Source organism: Scomber scombrus, chromosome 11, assembly GCF_963691925.1.
Source record: "Scomber scombrus chromosome 11, fScoSco1.1, whole genome shotgun sequence".
NCBI classification, from domain to species: Eukaryota; Metazoa; Chordata; class Actinopteri; order Scombriformes; family Scombridae; genus Scomber; species Scomber scombrus.
The window spans coordinates 10,347,430-10,370,556 of record NC_084980.1 but is presented as its reverse complement, the minus strand read 5'-3'; the positions used below and the strand labels follow the sequence as shown (position 1 = coordinate 10,370,556).

At 42.0% G+C, this 23,127-nt stretch overlaps 1 protein-coding gene across 1 annotated transcript; it reads left to right on the top strand.

The window, feature by feature from the left end:
- Positions 1 to 17,004: 17,004 nt before the first annotated feature.
- On the top strand, positions 17,005 to 22,968 carry bcl6ab (BCL6A transcription repressor b). Its single transcript, XM_062429412.1, has 9 exons — positions 17,005 to 17,052; positions 18,998 to 19,169; positions 19,255 to 19,476; positions 19,557 to 20,414; positions 20,518 to 20,645; positions 20,751 to 20,915; positions 21,019 to 21,149; positions 21,249 to 21,386; positions 21,580 to 22,968. Exons 1-9 carry the CDS (start codon positions 17,022 to 17,024, stop codon positions 21,721 to 21,723), a joined length of 1,989 nt encoding a protein of 662 aa, XP_062285396.1. The 5' UTR covers positions 17,005 to 17,021; the 3' UTR covers positions 21,724 to 22,968.
- The last annotated feature ends 159 nt before the right edge of the window (positions 22,969 to 23,127 follow it).

Genomic DNA, 23,127 nt, shown 5'->3' with positions numbered 1-23,127 from the left:
ATTATATGCAGCTACACCGTGAATCAAAATCTCTGAGGGGAACGGTGAATGGGTGTAAATATTTCATATGAATGTCCCAGAGGAGGTCATTTGACTAAGGTTACACACACTATGTTTATTCACACTGTTCAGAGACTGCACACAATGAAAACATCACAACAATATAATGCAAGGAATGTAATCTTCTCTTTGTGAGTCAGATAAATGTTGATTAGACTGCAGTTGTTGCTTGTTAATGGATCATGATGTTGTCATGTTTTGCTCCGTGGTAAAAGCCAACTACAGTGACTTTATGTGACTGATTTTATTAATTAAAACTGATGTCAGAGAGAAGGTGAATTATCTAACATCCGATAACAGCTGGGTATAATGCAATTGCCTTTATATAATGTGAAACACAAGCATCTCATTCCATAAATACATGAAAGTATATCGAGTATATAAATGAACAAGTGTCTAGCTCGGCTGTTATCTGAGCTGATTGATTCTCAAATGCTTTCTGAACAAAAACCTTCAGGCTCTCCATCATCTGGTCACACTACATTCATTGTTACATTTTTCACTTCATTCACAAGCATTTCAAACTGAACTGTGTACTTTTTTCTCCCACAGTCCCACATTAGACCTTTCTCCTGCATTGTTTACAAAATGTTGAGCAAAGCATGCGCAAGAAAAAAAACGCCGGCTGCCTTCCAGAATCATCCAGAGCCACTGTTTATATTTCAGTGACATTCTCACAACTGCCCACTTCAAGTTTGTGTGGTGTTTCTACAGCATCTCTGGGAAAGAGGAGGACAAACCAAACAGGTTCCGGCCGTGTCAATTTGCATAACATCAGATTTGTTGGGGAATCAAAAGAAAAGGGAGACAAGTGATTGCAATTTGAAGGCTTTGGTTTCTAAAGTGAAATAATAAATATAAAGTTAAATTCTGCTTTTTAAAGCTGTTTACAGCAACATATCTTTTCACATCAGAGAAGATGATATGCATTGAATGTTAGTCGGCTGCCAGCATTTCCTGGCATGTGGCAGATAAGGACATGTATAGGGGTGCAGTATGTATTAGAGTAAACACGGAAACATAGACAAATGTGGCAGACACACAAACACACACGTACACGTACACGTACACGTACGCACACACAAACACATGCACACGCACGCACGCACGCACGCACGCACACACACACACACACACACACACACACACACACACACACACAGACACAGTCCTGTTTGTATATCTTTAAATACAATTTCTCATTCATTTTCTTCATCCAAATTTCCCAGCTGCCCATTGCTGAAGGTAGATTTCCAAAGTTCAACCCCTGGAGAGGCACCCAGGATAACATCAATAACTTCCCTCACTCTCTCACACACATATAGACAAAAGTATACATTCACACACAGTTGTTCACCCATACACACACACACACACACACACACATACACACACACACACACACACACACACACACACACACACACACACACACACACGCACACACACACACACACACACACACACACACACACACACACACACGCACACACACACACACACACACACACCACCTCCCCGAGGCTTTGCTGTAAAACAACAGGGGAACACGCCATGGTGACATGGTGTGCTCTGGTACTTTTCCACAGATAATATGCAGTGAGAGGTACAGTGTTGCAATGTGTTTATATTGACGGTTAATACTTCACATTCCATACTGTCAAAGTTGGCTACGCTCAAAGAAACTGGAAACTGAAAACTGAAATCAGAAATCAGGGAATAGAGCTATCAAAACGTTTTTCAATTAAATTATAACAAGATATATGTACGGTTAAGTTTCAGTTGCAGGAAATTTATAATAAAAAAGCAGGAATACACCTTATTTAGGCTTAGGAAAACTTTAAAGGGGGACAGAAAACAGGCTTTACTTGACAGACAACAAAACTGCTATAATGTAACACCAGTAATTAAGAAAAAGTAATACAATAGTTTCTTCAACAGAGGAAATAAACGAGGCCATGCAACAGTTTAATAAAGAACTTTATACTGACTGTTTTGTTTCTTTCTAACCAATAGTAATCTGCCTAGATTGTCATCCGAACAGGTGGAATTATTAGATAGCCCAGTAAAAGAGACTGAAATCAGGAATGCTGTGTCATAAATGAAAGCAAGGTCACCTGGCCTTGGTGGATTTTTAGTGGAGCACTATAATCAGTATATAGATATCCAGTACCAGTTAAAGTATTACCAGAGATATATTGTGAGACTTCTATATTATGATCTCTCCCGCCCACATTTAATGAGGCTGTAAGTAATGCTTAACAAAGACAGAGATACAACAAACTCTACTCCTCTAATTTTTGACCTTAAAATCTGATTAACCTGGATTGCAAGATTTTAACTAGATCTTGGCCTAACGCCTGGAAAAGACATTACCTAGCATTATACGTCCTGGTTAAGTAGGATTTAATTTAAAAAAATAGGTCGTCAACAGACAACATGAGAAGATTATTATATTTGATTTGGTTGAATTGGACAGAAAAAGACCCAGTCGTTGCCCTCTCACGTGACGGGTGAATCCCTCGCTTTTATTTAGGATGCTTTTTTCCTTCCAGTGTAAATTACATCTGCAGTCAAGTACTGATACAAATATTGCTTGTACCATCTACAACCTGCTGCTAAAAGAGAGGCACTGCTTATTTCTAACACAGAAACCTCATTTAAATTGAAGTTTCTTTGTCAGTTACTCAACATGAGTTTTAAAAGATAATTTTTTTGATCTTGTGCTGAGCATGTAATTAGTCTTATCTGGACTTAGTAAAGCTTAAGGTTAATCAGATCCGCCTTTAACTTAGACAAAGCTTTGTCCCTTTGTACCGGCTACTCTATCTCCTCAGAGGTATAGTCTTTCATAGAGGATTTTAAACAATTGGATATACAGTGCATCCGGAAAGTATTCACACCCCTTCACTTTCCCTACATTTTGTTATGTTACAGCCTCATTCCAAAATGAATTAAATTCCTATTTTTTCCTCATCAATCTTCACACAATATCCCACAATGACAAAGCCAAAACGTTTTTTTAGAGTTGTTTGCAAATGTATTAAAAATAAAAAACTGAAATATCGCATGTACATAAGTATTCACACCCTTTGCTATGACACTCAAAATTGAGCTCAGGTGCATCCTGTTTGCACTGATAATCCTTGAGATGTTTCTATAACTTGATTGCAGTCCACTTGTAGTACATTTAATTGATTGATCATGATTTGGAAAAGCACACACCCGTCTATATAAGGTCCACTGTTGACAGTGCATATCAGAGCAGAAACCAAGCCATGAAGTCAAAAGAATTGTCTGTAGACCTCCGAGACAGGATTGTATCAAGGCACAGATCTGGGGAAGGGTGCAACATTTCTTTTGCAGCATGAAGGTCCCGAAGAGCACTGTGGTCTCCATCATTTGTAAATGGGAGAAGTTTGGAACCACCAGGACTCTTCCTAGAGCTGGCCACCCAGCCAAACCGAGCAATCGGGGGAGAAGGGCCTTGGTCAGGGAGGTGACCGAGAACCCGATGATCACTCTGACAGAGCTCCAGCGTTCCTCTGTGGAGATGGGAGAACCTTCCAGAAGGACAACCATCTCTGCAGCATTCCACCAATCAGGCCTTTATAGTAGAGTGGACAGACGGAAGCCTCTACTCAGTAAAAGGCAAATAACTGCCTGCTTGGAGTTTGCCAGAAGACACCTAAAGGACTCTCAGACCATGAGAAACAAGATCTGGTCTGATGAAACCAAGATTGAACTCTTTGGCTTGAATGCCAAGCGTCTGGAGGAAACCAGGCACCTCTCATCACCTGGCTAATATCATCCCTACGGTGAAGCATGGTGGTGGCAGCATCTCTGGAAAGACCTGAAAATAGCTGTGCAGAGACACTCCCCATCTAACCTGACAGAGCTTGAGAGGATCTGCAGAGAAGAATGGGAGACATACCCCAAATACAGGTGTGCCAAGCTTGTAGCTTCATACCTAAGAATACTTAAGGCTGTAATCACTGCCAAGGGTGCCTTAACAAAGTACTGAGTAAAGGGTGTGAATACTTATGTACATGCGATATTTCAGTTTTTTATTTTTAATAAATTTGCAAACATTTCTAAAAAACATTTTTCGCTTTGTCATTATGGGGTATTGTGTGTAGATTAATGGGGGGAAAAAGGAATTTAATCAATTTTGGAATAAGGCTGTAACATAACAAAATGTAGGGAAAGTGAAGGGGTTTGAATACTTTCCGGATGCACTGTATTAGAGTGGATTACTATTGAAAATAAGCTGTCATTTGCATGTTCACAAACTGGTAGATTATCTCAGTGTTCACAACATGTATTGAATCCCATGATGTCTCACTCCAAAGAGATCTGCACCAAAATACATAAAATCTATAAATTATCACAACAATTATTTGGCATAACTTTATAATTAGCATCAGAAAGACACCAGTATATTGGAAGAAATGGCAGCTTAATGGGTTATCATATATTGCCTGATTTGTATGATGATGAAGAGGGTGTTGTTATGTCTCGTCAAATTTGTTAATGTCTTGTCTTGTGTCATGTGTTGGTCCTTTATGTTTTAATTTAGTCAAGTCACTCATGTCCCGTCCTGTCATGCACTTCCTGTTTTATTTTGTACTCACCTTTTCCCTCTTTCAGATCCTGACTTCCTCCCTTTGTGTGCCTTCCCTCCACTGTGATTGTCAACCCCACCCCTGATTGGTTCCACCTGTGTCCCCTTACCTCATGTTCAAATAGTCCTTGTCTCCCTTGTCTTGTGTCAGTTCGTTTTGTCTTGTCAGCGTCACCGTCATGCAGCCCGAGAAGCCTTGTTTCATTCTGTCCTCCAAGTGAGCGTTTTTTGTTCCCCTTTATCATCCTCCTTGAGAGCGTTTTTTGTTTAATAAATTCCCTTCGAGTTAAGCGTTTGAGTCCTCCTTCCTGTCTGAGGTCGTTACAGAACGAACTGACCAACAATGGACTCAGCTGACTTGAAGAATCTCCAAACCTCCATGGCTGCACAGGTCACAAAGATCCATCAGCATGCAACGCAGCTAAGCACCGTCGGCCGGGGTGTGGAGGAACTCTCCAAGCGTCAGGAGGATTTTCAAGCCTCAGTCACTTCTCAGGTTAACCACCTGGCGGGTCAACTACACCAAGTCCTTTTGCGCCTAGGCACAGCCCCCCTGGCGACACCACCGGCAGAGAATCCAGCTGCGGCACCTACTGGACCAGTTGCCCCCATATCCCTGCGGTTGGCCCCCCCTGAGAAGTTCTCTGGAAACTCAGGTGACTGTAGAACCTTTCTGGTCCAGTGTGACCTGCACTTTAAGCTCAACCCAGCAGCTTTTGAGTCAGACCAGGCTAAAGTTGCCTTCATTGTGTCCCATTTAACGGGCCGAGCCGCCGCTTGGGCCACGGCCGAATGGTCCAGAGACTCTAATATCTGTCAGTCACTCGCAGATTTCCAAGACAATTTAAGTAAAATATTTGATCACTCCTCACCTGCCAGAGATGCTTCTCGGGTCCTCATGCAGCTCAAACAGCGCCAGCGCCAAGTGGTTGATTATGCCATTGAGTTCCGCACTGTGGCCGCAGATAGTGGTTGGAACACACCCGCACTAATAGATGCTTTTATGAATGGTCTTACTGAGCCCATAAAAGATCATTTAGCACCTTTAGAGCTCCCGCAGGACCTGGAAGCCACCATCGCCATGGCTATTCGGGTGGACAACAGGCTCAGAGAATGGGAGAGAGAGCGGCGTCGGGCTGCAGTTCGTCCTCCAGGTCACGAAGGTTACTCTGCGGGATTCCAACCTTCAAGGGCCACTTCGTCTCCCATGCCAGGAGGTGTTGGGAGAATGCGGCCTCCCCAAGAGCCACAGGAACCTATGCAGCTGGGGGGAACCAAAATCACTGCAGAGGAGAGACAGCGTCGTCTGCAAGAGGGATGCTGCTTCTACTGTGCCCAGCCAGGCCATCAACTTGCCACCTGTCCGGGGAAAGGGTCGAGCTCACCAGCCATGAGGAGGGCGCTGGTGAGCAGGCTTACCTCCGCCTTTCCTCCTCGTCAACTGACCCAGGCAAAATTCTCCATCAACAACCAGACAGTTACTCATGGGGTTTTAATTGACTCTGGGGCAGACGAAAGTCTCATGGACTGGAGCTTAGCTCGACAGAACAAGGTTAAGACTGTTCCTCTGACCCATCCGGTAACTGCCAGTGCCTTGGATGGTCGTCGACTGTTTAGAGTGACTCATTGTACTGAACCCATTCAGGTGACGTTCAAAGACGACCACACCGAGGTTATGCAGTTTCATTTGTTTAACTCGGCACAGCATCCACTGATTTTGGGGTTTCCGTGGCTTAAAAAACATAACCCTCACATAGATTGGCGCTCAGGGGAAATCAAGGGGTGGGGAGGAGACTGTGCACACATGTAAAAATAATCAGGCGAGGCAGACCAACATCCCTGAGAGCCCAGGAAGTGAACGCAGCATTGACACTGACTGTCCAGATTTATGTAATGTACCCTCATGCTATCATGACTTAAAAGATGTGTTTAACAAGAGGAAGGCCATGTCTCTCCCTCCTCATCGACCTTTTGACTGTGCCGTTGACCTGTTACCTGGTGCCCCCATCCCCAAGGGACGTCTCTACTCCATCTCTGGGCCGGAAAGAGCGGCCATGGATGAATACCTAACCTCTTCACTGAAGGCCGGAATAATCCGACCCTCCTCCTCTCCAGCTGGTGCAGGTTTCTTTTTTGTGGGTAAGAAAGACGGTTCACTCAGGCCATGCATTGACTATAGCCCTCTTAATGACATCACCGTAAAGAACCGTTACCCGCTTCCGTTAATTGTATCTGCTTTTAAATTGCTCCAAAAGGCCACCGTCTTCACCAAGTTAGACCTCAGGAATGCTTATCACCTCATCAGGATAAGAGAAGGAGACGAATGGAAGACGGGCTTTAACACTCCTAATGGTCATTACGAGTACCTGGTCATGCCTTTTGGGCTATGCAATGCTCCAGCTGTTTTCCAAGCATTTGTGAATGATGTTCTGAGAGTTTTTGAACATTTTTGTGTTTGTGTACATCGACGATATTCTAATTTTTTCACCAGATAAGGAGTCACATGTGCTTCATGTTCGTCAAGTCCTTCAGAAGCTGTTGGAGAACCAGCTCTATGTCAAAGGTGAAAAGTGTGACTTCCATGCAGCTACTGTCAGCTTCCTGGGCTACGTTATCACGGCCAACAAGGTACAGATGGACCCAGCAAAGGTCAGTGCGGTGGCTAATTGGCCAACTCCGGACAGCAGGAAATAGGTACAACAGTTCCTGGGATTTGCCAATTTTTATAGAAAGTTTATTCGTAACTTCAGCTCTGTTGCTGCACCACTGCATGCACTCACCTCCTCCAAGATACTTTTTCAGTGGACCCCCCAAGCCGAGAAAGCCTTTCGGTGCCTCAAGGAAAGGTTCACCACAGCTCCTGTGCTCACGGTTCCGGACCCCCAGCGGCAGTTCATGGTGGAGGTTGATGCGTCCAATCAGGGCATTGGGGCAGTGTTATCCAAGAGGTCCGCCGAAGACAACAGGGTGCATCCATGCGCCTATTTATCACGTAAGTTGACACCTGCAGAAAGAAATTATGATGTGGGAAACAAGGAACTGTTGGCTGTCAAGGCAGCTCTAGATGAGTGGAGGCACTGGTTGGAGGGGGCAGAACAACCTTTTATAGTCTGGACCGACCATAAGAACCTTGAATACATCAGGAAAGCTAAAAGGCTCAATTCACGTCAGGCTAGATGGACCTTGTTCTTTAACTTGTTCAACTTCACTCTGTCTTTTCGCCCAGGCTCACAAAATACTAAACCAGATGCTCTATCCCGTCTTCATGACCCTGAACCTGTTGCCAAAGAACCCGGAACAATCCTTCCACTGAACCGTGTGGTTGGAGCGGTGTCATGGCAGATAGAATCAGAGGTGAAGCAGGCTAATGATGTGAGCCCAGCACCAAGTGAGTGTCCACAAAACCGTTTGTTTGTCCCTCTGTCATTACGCTCCAAGGTAATCCACTGGGCTCACACGTCCATGCTCACATGTCATCCAGGCGTCAAGCGAACCATCTATGTAATCAAGCAGCGGTTCTGGTGGCCGACCATGGAAAGGGAGGTCTCAGAATATGTGGCGGCCTGCCCCGTGTGCGCACGAAATAAAGCCTCACCTCGGGCCCAAATAGGCCTGCTGCACCCGCTGCCAGTCCCTCAAAGACCATGGTCCCACATCTCCATGGATTTTGTAACAGGACTGCCGCTGTCTAAAGGTAACACGACCATCCTGACAGTGGTCGATCGCTTCTCCAAGATGGCGCACTTCATCCCTCTTGTCAAGTTACCCTCTGCCAAAGAGACTGCAGAGGTCATGTTGATTAATGTGTTCAGGATCCATGGTTTTCCCAGTGATATCGTTTCAGATAGAGGGCCGCAGTTCATCTCCAGCTTCTGGAAGGAGTTTTGCCTGCTCCTTGGTGCCACGGTGAGCATGTCCTCCGGGTATCACCCACAGTCGAACGGGCAGACTGAGCGCCTCAACCAGGAGCTCGAGACGTGCCTACGATGCCTTGTCTCCCAGAACCAAACCACCTGGAGCGACCACCTCGTCTGGGTGGAATATGCCCACAACACCCTTCCCTCATCTGCCACAGGTCTCTCACCTTTCCAGTGTGTCAACGGCTACCAGCCTCCCCTGTTCCCTGCCAATGAGAGGGAGGTCACGGTCCCCTCCGCTCATGCCATGGTCAGACGCTGTCAGCGGATTTGGGCCGGTGCTCGACGGGCCCTCCTCCGGAGCTCAGCTCGGATGAAGGCAGCTGCAGATAGACACAGACAGCCAGCTCCTCCCTACAGGGCTGGCCAGAGGGTGTGGTTGGCCACCAAGGACTTGCCCCTTCATGTCGACTCCAGGAAGTTGGCTCCCAGGTTTGTGGGTCCATTTCCCATATCAAAAGTCATTAACCCTGTGTCTGTGCGTCTACGCCTTCCCAGGTCCTTGAGGGTCCACCCCACGTTCCACGTCAGCAAGATCAAGCCGGTCAGGGAAAGTGCTCTGGTGCCTGCCGCCGCCCCCCCTCCGCCCCCCCGGATTGTCGGTGGCGGGCCTGTGTATACTGTTAAGAAGCTCCTGGCGGTTCGTAACCGTGGCCGTGGGAAACTGTTTTTGGTGGACTGGGAAGGTTATGGTCCAGAGGAGCGTTCATGGATCCCTTCACGTTTTGTTGTGGACAAGGGTATGGTCAGGGACTTTTATGCCCACTCTGGGAGTCCTGGGCCGTCAGGAGTTGGCCCTAGAAGGGGGGGTACTGTTATGTCTCGTCAAATTTGTTAATGTCATGTGTTGGTCCTTTATGTTTTAATTTAGTCAAGTCACTCATGTCCCGTCCTGTCATGCACTTCCTGTTTTATTTTGTACTCACCTTTTCCCTCTTGTTTCAGATCCTGACTTCCTCCCTTTGTGTGCCTTCCCTCCACTGTGATTGTCAACCCCGCCCCTGATTGGTTCCACCTGTGTCCCCTTACCTCATGTTCAAATAGTCCTTGTCTCCCTTGTCTTGTGTCAGTTCGTTTTGTCTTGTCAGCGTCACCGTCATGCAGCCCGAGAAGCCTTGTTTCATTCTGTCCAAGTGAGCGTTTTTTGTTCCCCTTTATCATCCTCCTTGAGAGCGTTTTTTGTTTAATAAATTCCCTTCGAGTTAAGCGTTTGAGTCCTCCTTCCTGTCTGAGGTCGTTACAGGTGCGTTTATGTCATACTCAGACATAATAACAAAGTATAATCTTATAGGAAAAGAATAACAACAGAAGTATATACAAATCAGGAACTACATTATTTCCAGGATCATTAAAAAGATGGAAACCACATCATGGACTAGTTCACGCTACCAGAGGAGAACCATCCTGCTTCTGTGTTTTACAGAACAACCAACTGCTCAGCGATGACTATAAGAGCTTAAAAACACTGTGAGAAAGATGAGAGATGTGCAATGGATGAAGAGGAATGGCTGAAAATGATATCCAACAATGGGAAATACATGAGGGAAGCTAAAGGGAAATTCACCTAATACAAAATAATAAGATATTTTTGGACACCACAAGACTCAGTAAAATGAGTTTAATAAATAGCAATTTGTGTTGGAAAAGTCAGAAAGAGACAGGCACTTTGTTACACCACATTTGGGAATGTCCAATTATGTAACCCTTCTGGAGAACTACTGTGGAATATTTGAGCAATTTGTTAGGAGGGAAAATACCACTATCTCCAAAGATTGTTTGATAGAGGGACAGAACCCAAATATACAACATGTCAAGTGGTGAATTTTCGGCAATCGTGGTAGGCATCACAGTGGCTGCCAGGACAATTTCTTGACATTGGAAAACACCTAAATTTATCAAATCTAAAAGAACGGGCAGCACCATGATTAAAATAGCTTCATAGGAACTTAAGACGGTAAATAACAGAAACAAGAGTAACCAGTTTGGGATCTTTTCTAGACTCGTATCATACAGTCTGATAAGAATATAGTCTGAAGGTTGTCTCCTGAGAGTAATCAATATTACAATATGTTTCATTGGTATTCTTCCTCGTTATGTTATTATTATTATGTCCCTTATTCTCTTGATTTTATTCATATTATTTTAATTTTTTATTTATTTTAATTTTATTTTTATTATGTACTATAAGCGACAAAAATGTCTCACAATATGAAATGCTGTTCTGTCATGTACTAAAGATAAAAGCAATACAAAAATACAAAAAAATGTAGACTATGCCCAATTCTCACTTTAGTGAATCATTTTTTGTACTTTTCCCAAATATGAATTGGCTGCTGAGCAACATCTGAACTTTTGCACTCTTGGAATCATTAGAATAAGCTTAATCTGTATAGCACATAGTCAAAAACGGTTGCAAAACCTTTTGCAGGATAAAACTATACACGGCGAAGCTAATAAAATGTAGATTTAAAAGCTATGAATGCGAAGGGATAAACTGCTAAAATGAAAGAATAAAAATAGCCAGTTTCAGCTTGTCAGGCTAATAGTTTCTGAGAATCTTTATGGTGACAAATCTTTGTTTGTCCATTAATACATTTTCAACAAACTATTACTGAAGTCCCAGAGAGTGACACATCAATTTCTATGTGTGGATATACAGAGTGGTCCTCAGAGTTGACCTCTCTCCTGCATGTACAATCCATTTAGCCAGTTACAACTGAGGATGCATTCTTCGGTTTGGTGCAACAAAGCCACCATTCATGTATCCCCTCTAAGCATTTTATTTGAGGTTGAACCACAAGGACATGAGTCGCTGTCCCCAGATGATCTGAAACCAAAAGGATGATCCAAATATTGTGATTTATATTTTGGTGAAGAATGATGCAAATTGGCCTGTTTTTGCTTCAGCAAACACACTCTCAGAGACTCGCGGTACAGTAAAAAATCTTAAATGTAATATGTTTTTTTGTTTTTGTTTTAATGAATAGTTAATTTTAGTTGCTTGATGTTACATAATTAATTAACTTAAGCCTTAAATTATTACTGTTATTACCTAGTGCTCAGGTGAACGAGGATGAAACAGCAATGCTCTGAATTCCTGCCAGCGTTTAAATTCTCTGTGCATCTGTAACAACAGAAGCTCCTGTTTGGAAAGCAAAAACAATAAGTAAAGAAAACATACCAATACATTATAAATAATAAAAGTAATACAAAACCGAGGATTTATAAGATTCATATCACTACTGCTGAGGGGAAACTCAATGGGCTAATATGAAACTTAGCAGAAGCACATCCCCTTCGCAGCAGTCAAGCCAGGCTGAGGAAACCACAGATATGAATGTAATGAAGATCAGGGTTCCTGTATGATGTTGAAAGAGCAAACTGCACTTTTCTTTATTCTAATGTGAAACTTATCCTCAACCCTAATGCGCAACATAAGAAGACGTGTTGCGACATATTAAGAGATCTAATTAATCATGTTGTTCTAGACAAGACTGCAAGTCTTTAGATATGTTGTCACAGGAAGTTAGCTGTACAAAAATGTATGAATGTCAGAATGCTGCCGGCAAAAATTCATACCAAACTGGTGACTAAATCATCAGGTTTAATAGTAGCTACCTGACACTGTAGTAGCTGTCTGACACTGTATCTTGCAGCAAGCACTGATGTGATAGCTTGAAATGCAATTAGGCAGAAACCATTTTCTATTCTTAAGCCAATTTTACAGTGTCTTGGGGCTGCAGTTAATGAATATTTGCATTATCATTTTCAATCATTATCTGACAATTATTCTCTTGATTATTCAAAATGATAGAAAATAGTTGAAATGCTTGTTACAATCTCCTGAAGCCCAAAGCAATGTCTTGCAACATGGAAATGTTGTATTTTTACTTGACATTGATTTAAACCATTAATTGGTTATCATAATCATTGCTGATCATTTTTTGTCTTTTTACAACTAACTGACCAAGTGTTAGAAGTCTGCAGTGTGTTGTATTGTATGTTACGTCAGGTCATGCACACTTTGTGATCTTATTTTATCAGCAAGTACCTAAGAAACATGAGAGTTTATGGTCAGACACCCACACAACCAGCAGTCACACTTGGGTTAAACATAAAGATATAGAGCTGACCCTCCTTATCTGTGTAAGGCAACACATTATTGGCTGTTTGACACTGCAGTACTCTTGACTCAACAGGGTCCTCTCAAGTTCAACAATTATTACGCAAAGACTGCATACCACCTGCAGTTTAAATGTATACTTTCATAAAGTCCTGTGCAGCTAGCATGACAGCAGTTCAAAGTTCAATATGTAGCCAACGTAGTCTTCAGTCTTACATGTACTGTTAGCAGTGTATACCTCATCAACAGCTGCTGAAAAATGACACTGAACTTTGTGCTATAAATAAATGAGTCTGGTATTTTAAGTGTTGTACATTTTGATCCTAGCAAGCTGTTTGTTACCTTTCTATGGTACAGGCTGTAAAACAGCTGTCTGAAAATGCATGCAAGCACAGATAGGTAGATCTTGCAAGATTGCTGCTCCCCCAAATTCAAGTGCATGCGCCTGGCTCAACAGAAATGAATACGTGCCTCTTTCCCCCCTCAGGCTGCATGTCTGTGAGGACTGAACTAGTTTTAGAGCCATATTTTACCGACGTGACCTTTGATCCCTGTCAGGCAACCATGTGCCTGGGTCATGTTTTGGGACAGGCACGTTGATATCCGCCTGCGTCTTGGCCCTGGGTCAGTTGAGTTCACGAGAGGGGGTTGGGAGTGCTTGTTAACACACAGCACAGGCTCTTTAACTGGCTAAGCAGGAGAGGAGCAGCAGCATATTTGTTCCAGGGTTGGCTAGCGAAATCCCTTGCAGTGTTTTTTTCATGACATGCATTCTTCAGAGCAGCCACACAGAAAAAAAACACATCTGTTGGATGTATAGGGACAAAATAGAAAAGGTACACGTGATCACAAACAAATACACTGCTTTGTTGTTGATCATCCTGCAACTCATACATTTTTAAGGGAATCTACACAAACTTTTACACATGATGGTCATTATGATTAGTTTTAACCAAGTGGGTCATTCTGGGTCCATAAAGTGAAGCCAGTGCAAGTGACTTAAACCTGCATTCTCTCTAATCGCCATCAGGGGGCGACTCTGCTGGCTCCAAAAAGAAGTCATATTATAGAGAAGCCTTTGAGAGCCTTTTCAGTGTGTATCAGTTCATCACAGTTAATTGTAATATTTTGACTAAAAAGTCTTGGTCAGTGTTTGGTTCTACTAAAAGACCCTCTAAGGGGTCAGATGTTCCACCCTCTCATCCAAATATTGTTACTTCTCATCACTTCTGGCTCCAAAAATCCAAGATAGCAACAGTTAAAATGCTAAACTTGAGGATTCAAAACCTGAGTTCACAAAGCAATGGGTGACATGTCCATTATTTTATACAATCTATGGTATTAACGCAGTCAGTGAAAACAGTTGTACAGTGTCGTCTGTAGCTCTAGTGGGAGCTTTATACATTTTAGAAAATAACCCTGACGATGCCATGGTGACGTAGTCATGATTATGGGAAATGCAGGATTGTATTTTTGAATATTTGATCCACTCCAATGACTAAAAGTCAGGATATCTCAACCTCTGATACTTTGACTTTGACCTCTTTCTTTTTTAACTCCACAACATTATGGAAGCACAGTTACATATCAACTGAAGTACCCTTTCAGTTGCTTTAACATGAACCCTTTCACGTAGCAAAACATACTTTTTTTTATCTTGTGGTAAAGCAAAGTCTGGTTTCCTTGCAAGAAAAAAAAAAGGCTGGCTGACATTTATTCTGCAAAACCAAACAGAAGCACCATGTCTGTGCAATTAATGTTGACTAGATTCTTAAATGTACCGATATCTACCACATACAGCAGTTTGAGTGTTTCTCATCTGCTCTAGCTTATCTGCTCGTGCACTGCAGCGAAACCCCTGATGTGAAGTTAAAGATGCTGCACGATATATGCAAGGAAAAGGCTGACTGATCAAATCTATGCATCCTCTTGCCTGTAAATAAACAACTAAACCAGGAAATCAGACGTTCAATTTCTGTCAAAGCTCTCTGACTGAACATTCTGTCTCTTCTCATTCAGACCAGGAAACATCGCTTCTTTCAAAGGATGTGAAGATGAACAACCCACAGTAACTTAGGCCACTAAAGATAACCGCAGGGGAAAAACATCTAGAGTGAAAACATTAACTAGAAATACACCTCTTTGTTGCCATGGCCACCTGAACAGCTGTAATTTGGACCTGTTAGGCTGCACTTCACATTTATTTAATGGGAAAAGATTCAGTCTTCAGAGTTAATTATTTAAAAAATTTGCAGTTTTTCCCCCCCTTTACATGCTTATTTATTTTTCTATGTGTGGGTGGAATGAGGGGTGATCATTTTAGCAGTAAAATAATATTTGTACAAGATTTTTGTTAACAACTTAAGACAGTTTTCAGTGTTTAATGTGGAAAAAAATTAATCATAATATGACCTTTATATTGTAATGTGTTGCTAGTCTCTTTACCTTGATGATGTCTGTTGCAAGATTCAAATTTTCATTAAGATGTATTCAAAGTCACTGATTTTGAACATTTTAAAACAAAGGTGTGTGAGGGCTTATCAAAGCATAAAATATCAATGAACAAGACCACGATTGATAATGGGGATGAGGTCATGTGAACCAAGTGCAAGCAAATATAAAAAGCCTAAATGTTTTATTTCTGTGACGGTCATGGTCCTCAGTAAGGTCACAATTACTCGCTCTAGTTCTCAATTACTGTAGTGCAGTTTCCTTCCAATGAATGGTCCAACCTGCCCAAATGTTTGTTCAGCCAAGCCCCACTGCATGAATCTCACTGGTGAGGGTGAAAGGCGATGCTATAAGAAGGCAATTCCACACATAAAAAAAAAAAACAACAACAGATTTTGAGATTTAAATGAGCAGGTAAGTGGAAAAAGCGAAACATGCTCATGTTAAATGTGCTTGCTTAAAGTAATGAGCCATATTCTGACAAAAAGATGATTTTATTTGGAGAGGTAATAAATAAATGTTTTCTTTAATAGATGAATGTGGCTGAAAATGTAATACTTAGTACACTATTATCATCTCTCACATTCATGTACACAAAACTACTACCTGACAAGTTATAAAAGAATTAATAAAGGAAAACAGTGTACCTCTTTGTGTGAGGAGAAACAAAATAATAACAATTATGTAATAAAGGAGTAGTGATTTGTAACTGTTTTTGTGCCATTTAGCAGCCGACTCACACATAATCCTGATCAAGTAATTGTGGTGATATATATATTTATATAATATAAATATATATATATCACCACAATTACTTATTATATCTATAGTCAGTACACTCTGGTTCATTAACTTACCAAAGTATATAGTGGTCCCTTCTGAATTATCATGATGTTAATTAATTTGAATATGAATTGTTGACTCATTCATTGGTAAGTACACAGGACTTTTTGTACTTTGTTGCATCTACCCAGATTAATATACAGCTGTGATGTGAGACAGGAAGTGGTGGGAACACAGAGACTGCAACTTGAGGACTTTACACACATGCAAACACACACACGCACGCACAGCTATCTATAGTCTATATCTGACATTAAAAATAGAACTTAATAGTTGTATCTGTATCCAAAAAAAGGCCACAGATGCTCTCAGGTCAGCTTTGTATGAGGCAATCAGTATGCAGAATTTCCCTGAAGGCCCACCACCAGACACTGATATAAAGCTTACTTACACTATAAGGTATTGACAGAAATGTGTTGTTTTACCCTTTTCCTTTTAAACAGATTACACACAAGGCTTCCGGCCAAAGCAAACGTTTAAATCATCATTGTAACTTTGACATGCTAATGCAGCCTTAGGGAGCAATAGGAGAAAAAAACCGTGTGAAATAAAAAGCTTGCATGTGGCGGTAAAGTCATGTAATTCAGTATATTTTTAATTATCAGAAGAGAGGATGACTGACTTTTCTCGACACTTTGTTGCACTTCGGGCAGGTTTACAGCGACAACATGCTCTCATATTCCCCACGGTATTTATAACTCAGTCAGCTGACCGTGCACTTGGACCAAACCACTACGCAAGGAGCACAAGTCAGCCCCGGAAAATTACGAATTAACAACTAAAATCTCTCAAACATTTCATACTAAACCTACAAAGATATTTTAATCCCGAGCGTTTGTTAAGCACTCATGTGTTAAACTTTACCGTATTTATGGTAATGTATTAATACGAGGCAGACGATGGTGAGCAGCCGCCCCGCCCCGGGAGAAGTGGTACAGTCCTCTGTAGAAATTCCGAGAATTGAGCTGCAGTGTTTCTTAGAACTGGATTCTCAGAAGTGGTGATGCACAGAGTTTCGAGGAAACTTTTACAAGGTGACTTTTTTTCCTTTCCTATTTCTCAGCATTGGGTCAGAAGCGTTAGTGAAGGAGTAGAGAGGCTCATGTGGCCGCCTCGGCTGCTCCAGAGCTGTATTTCTTTTCAGTATTTGGAGTGTTTAGTGATTCCTTCAGCTAGACGTGAACTAACAGATGTAAATCATGAAAGTTGGGCTTTGACAACTGCACTGTGTGTCTGTTTCAGACGGAAGTGCGACTGTAGGCTGTGTGTGCGGATTTAATTGTATCACTTGTGCTCCAAGTATTAGCTGCTTTTAAAGTCGGAGCAACCCGCTGTTTAGCGACGTCAACCTTGAACTCAGGCAGCAGTTTTTTAATCAGGATTATTATTATTACTATTATTATTGTAGCTATTTTTTTATTTTGCTTGTCATGTTTGATGCACCATATATAGTTGTTTACCTGCCATCAAAAGTGGCGCAACAGGACCGGTCTGTCTGGTTCAGTCGCGTTCTATTTTCTCTGCGCATTTTTTTTTCTTTTTGTCGCCAAACAATCTTTTCATTTCACTTAATGTCTCCAGCACATGGCAGACTATTGTCAGGATAGCTTTTAGTCGAGTGAACACTTTAAAAAAAACCAACATAAAATAGGAGACTTTCCCCCCCAGACATGACAGCTATCACTATTTGTGAACTTGAACGGACTTGCTTGTGTCGGCCTGCTCGGTGGTTTTTAGACGAAAGTTACGTAGCAAGAAGAAGAAAAACAACAACAACAAAAAAAAAAAAAAAAGAGGGAGAGGACCACTCCTCGAAATCATCCTACAAAATCCTGCTGCCTCAGTTCAGTCCAATATTTGAGGTTTAGAAATAACTCGGGATGAGTTTAGCAGCAGGAGGTGGGGGTGTAAATGTTAATTGAGTTAAATGAGATGAGTTCTACTTATATCGGGGGACAGGAAACCTCTCTGTGTACTGGCAACCTAATCTGAGCCTGAGCAGCCAGGACGGAATGTGCTCAACGTCAAACACGTTTACAACCGACAGGCTGCAGGCTGCCAGCGGGAGTCTGGCCTGAGAGAGGCTGTAAAAGTGCTCCGACAAAAAACGGAGAGACGAGAGAAATATAGCTGACCATAACTACTTCAAAAGTTCAGATTGTGTTTGTGTTTAGTTTGTAAATGTATTATATGTACTGTGATTTGTTGTTGTCTCAAAATGAGCCTCGTTCTACTAAGTTGTAAACTTTAGGCGTTGACTTATTCAGAAATATATAACTTTTCAATAATAATCTGGGTCAAAATGTATGGATTACATGTAATATCACCGTCGGTAGCCTACGGTGAAATATGAGGTGAAGCATGGCTGACATGGTTTTTAGTATACGTCTCTTTTGCTTTTTCTCGCTGCAATGGCGCCGCCTGCTGTTCAAACACAGTCAATTACAAGGGTTGGCTTCAAAGCTTGTTTTGATTATAAGCTCTGAGAGCAGGTGGCTTGTGTTAGAGGGCAGTTAGAGACATAATACAAGTATTTATCATCTTATAATATAATAAGAGCGGTATTGAGAAAGCATTGTGTATTATTTGGCTATCTTTTCTGATTCTAATAAAGGCTTAAATTGGGATTTTGTTTGAATATTACAATATAAGATGATTTCTGTGCAGAAGATGTTATCCTACATTTTTATTGTGCATATAACATTCTTCTTCTTCTTCTTCTTCTACTTCTTCTTCTTCTTCTTCTTCTTCTTCTTCTTCTTCTTCTTCTTCTTCTTCTTCTTCTTCTTCTTATCATTATTAGTAAAGAGATATAACTTCAGAGTTATTCTCAGTTTGGCCCAACAGTTGGCACCTCATGTGTTTCTATTCAGTCTACATACAGTATGTGTACCTCTTCTTTGTGTGTGTGTGTGCCCTCATTAAGCTTTTTGATCATCAGTAATAAATAAAAAATGTATTGATTTTGCCCCTGCTCAGATTTTGACAGCATGGCCATGACTGCAGATGGCTGCATACAATTCACGCGCCATGCCGGCGACGTCCTGCTCAACTTCAACCGCCTCCGCAGCAGGAACATCCTGACTGACGTTACCATTCAGGTGGAAGGGCAGCAGTTTCATGCTCACAAGGCCATCTTGGTGGCCTGCAGGTAAGCGCCACGAGACAAGATGTGACAAACAACATTTTTTAGCATGTAACAGTTGAATTCACCTTTATCTCTTTTTTTCTTACAGTGGTTTCTTTTATTCTGTGTTCATGAATCCTGAGAACGCAAACCTTAGTGCCATCAGCTTAGACCCCAAAGTGGATCCCAAGAGTTTCTCCATCTTGCTGGACTTTATGTACACATCTTGTCTGAACTTGAAAGACAGTCTGGTGGTCGGTACCATGAATGCAGCCGTCTACCTCCAGATGGAACATGTGGCTGACACCTGTCACAGGTTCATCAAGTCCAGGTAAGGATAACAGAAAGTTTGACAAGTGTCAGTAAACATGGAGTTGGAGTTTTATAACACTGAATTATATGTTTCTCCAGGCATCAGTCCCTGAATATGCAGAATGAGGAGGTACAGATCAGCTCAGTACATCTGACTGAGGAAAACCCCGCTTCAAGGCTTGTCGATGTAAAAGAGCCAGACTTAAGAAACAACCACACATCAACCTCATCGTCTCTGCATGAGTACAGAGGCTACATCCCCAATATTTTCAGGGGAATCAACACCTCTGGCTCCTACCATGTGTATGGTGACCTCCATATGCCTGCAGGGAAGCTGGAAGGTTCTCATAAGATCAGCGCCCTTCCCAAAGGAGGGGCTCTGTCCCAGAAACGATGCTCGCAGGTACCCAACACCAACATGGCTCACAATGAGTCTATCATCTCCCACCCTGTGCCATCCCACCCCAGTTTCCCCACCGCTATTATCCGAGCAGCAGGAGCCCATGGTAGCCCTCAGGGGCCTGCTGACCCCATGGAGGAAGACAGCATTCAGCACCCACAAACCAGCTGCCTTAGACTGTCTCCAGGTTTTAGCAAAGGTGTAATATGTAGCCCTCAAAGCCCCCTCAGATCTGACTGCCAGCCCAACTCGCCCACAGAGTCCAGCAGCAGCAGAAACGCAGCCCTAAGCCTCAAACAACCCTCAGACTGCCCCAAAGATACTAAGGCCCGCAACTGGAAGAAGTACAAGTTCATTGTTATGAACCAAACTCCTCATGAGGATGAAAAGGAGCTTCATAGATGCGGCGCTGAAACCGGATCCCCCACACTGAGCCCCTGTAGGAGTGGTGGAGAGGGGGGACACAATGAACTCCAGAGTGACGATGGAGCCAACGAACAAAGAGAAGAAATGCCCATGACTGTTGACATTTGCAGCAGCACCTGCAGCAGCAGCAGGTAAAACCACATCTCACTGTCAGAACAGTAAAGTAGAACTTACTGCAAATTGGTTTAAGAGGTCAACTATCTATTAACTCTGTGGTCTTCTTCCTTTGTGCAGCCATCGCAGATGCTCCTCCTGTGGCTGTGACAGCCCTCAGTGTCTGGACGCCGGTCACCTTTCACCAGACTCATACAGCCGAGACGACACCAACAAACTACACTCAGAGTATTCCTCCTCCAGCTGTGGTGAGTTCTCCAAAAGATATTTGAAGTACCACAAATGATTTTGGAGGATAATTCTAAACAAAACCACAGAGGTGTACTGACCTTATTGCCTTTTATTTGCTACAGACAACTCCTTCTTCTGCAGCAGTTGTGACTCCAAATTCACAGAGGAAGATTCCCTGAAAGACCACATGGTCCAGGTCCACAGTGACAAGCCATACAAGTGTGACTGCTGCCAGGCCGCCTTCCGCTACAAGGGAAACTTGGCCAGCCACAAGACCGTTCACACAGGTAAGATTAACAACACCTGGTTAGCTTTTTGACGTATCATTACACTGACTTCGTGGACGTGACTGATTTATTAATTTCACAACTTACTGATCTAAACTTGCAGGTGCAAAGCCGTACCGCTGCAACATCTGCGGTGCTCAGTTCAACCGACCAGCCAACCTCAAGACCCATACCCGCATCCACTCTGGAGAGAAGCCATACAAGTGTGAGACATGCGGCTCCAGATTTGTCCAGGTGGGAGCCAGACCGTTTATAGACAAGAAGAAAAAAAATAAGCTATGGAAAAGTCAAGCAGCCTCCATGTGTAGGTATTTAATGTTATTTTTCCTCTAGGTGGCCCATCTTCGCGCCCATGTGTTGATTCACACAGGAGAAAAGCCGTACCCTTGTGAGATCTGTGGAACGCACTTCCGCCACCTTCAGACGCTCAAGAGCCACATGCGCATTCATACCGGAGAGAAGCCTTATCATGTAAGCTTCCTACTCAGTGCCCCTGTCTTATCCACTGGTGATTAAAAAGAGAGTAATCCTCTCTTCTCATGACTTACGTGCCTATCAATAGTTATGAGTCAGGAGTGGTAATCCTAGAGAGCTGTGAGTCAGTGGGTTGGTGAAACTGTCAACTAAGTTATTCTAAATGACACATTTTCTTCTTTTTCTTCAGTGTGAAAAATGTGACCTCCACTTCAGACACAAGAGTCAGCTAAGACTCCATCTCCGACAGAAGCACGGCGCCGTCACCAACACCAAGGCTCAGTATCGCAGGACTCCCAGCAACCTCATGGCAGGCCTGGTGAACTCCTGCTGAACCTGCCGCAGTCCTGTCACGTGTCATTTTCTTTTTGCGTCTGCCGCCATGCTGTCGAAAGATGTTTTTATTTTTTCTAAATACGAACAGAAACATAAATATTATATATATTTGCCCTATATGCATTTGTAAATGGTGCACATTACTTGATGTAAGCTCTTTGGTATTTCAAAGATTGTAGAAGTTTAAGCTTGTCATAATGAATGTCTTACAACAGAATGTACATTTTGAATGTGAATCTGAACAGGTATTTCTCTATTTCATCCCTCAGCAGAATGTCAGCATTGAAGGACAGTCCTCTTTCTCTATGATTGAGAATCACTGTTACATTTTTGTTTCAGATATTGGTATGAATTTGCCCGCTTATGTGGTAACATGTAGTCCTTTGAAATAGTCAAGCTGTTTTTGTAAATAAGATAATATATATTTTCAGATTGCCATCTGCTGGCAGAGTACGACTATATTCACATTACATTTGTTTTTCTTATGTGCAGTGAGCTTCACTGGTTGTTAGTCATACAAGGGCTTTGCCATTTTGTCATGTCATAGATTTTGTGGTACGTATTGTCCGTATATGTACAGATTGTCATTCATTTAAACATTGTTATGTACATATTTTCTTTTTCTTTTTGTTGTTTCTCAATTTTGAGGCTCCTGTTGGTATTTTGCACATACTTGTAATGCTGTAATTCATATATTTTCATACTTTTCATTCAAGTATTTCTTAAAATGTTCTCAACATGTTGAAACAGTTTGTTAAACCCTGTGCCTAGCACTTGCTGTATTCTTATTTATATTCAGACTTTTCTTTGCTGTATTCTATCACATTTGGTGCTGCAATGATCCAGTTTTCCCAGTGGGATCATTCAATTTGGATCGTATTTTATCTAACCTTGTGTATTATGTACGAACCAGTATACTCATAGTGCCTTACATTCACATTTTTCTATTGGCTCTCCTCCCAGACTAACTATTAATTCATTATAAGTTTGTCAATATGAAAGCCCCTGTACTTATGAACTGCTTTTGTGATGCATTTCACAGTTGGTACATTGCTCTATTGTCATGTGTATGCATGTCAGATGGTGTCGTTTTGAAAGCTGATCATTGTTGTGTGTAGCTCTTAAAAATGCAGATACACCAGGCCTCAAGCTAAAAACTGCTCAGGAATATTAGTAGTATGTCAGCAAATGTCTTTGTAACTGCAGTTTATATATATACATATGTATATATATGACATGAAAATAAAATGTATATTATGTAGCATACATTGCAAGAGTGGTGTTCATTTTTTAAATTTTTATAACTCAGTTGGACTCATTTATTTGGAAGTACTTGTTACCTTCTCTTTTACTCACTTTAAAAAATGTGTGAGAAATGTTTATTAAATTATTTATATAATAT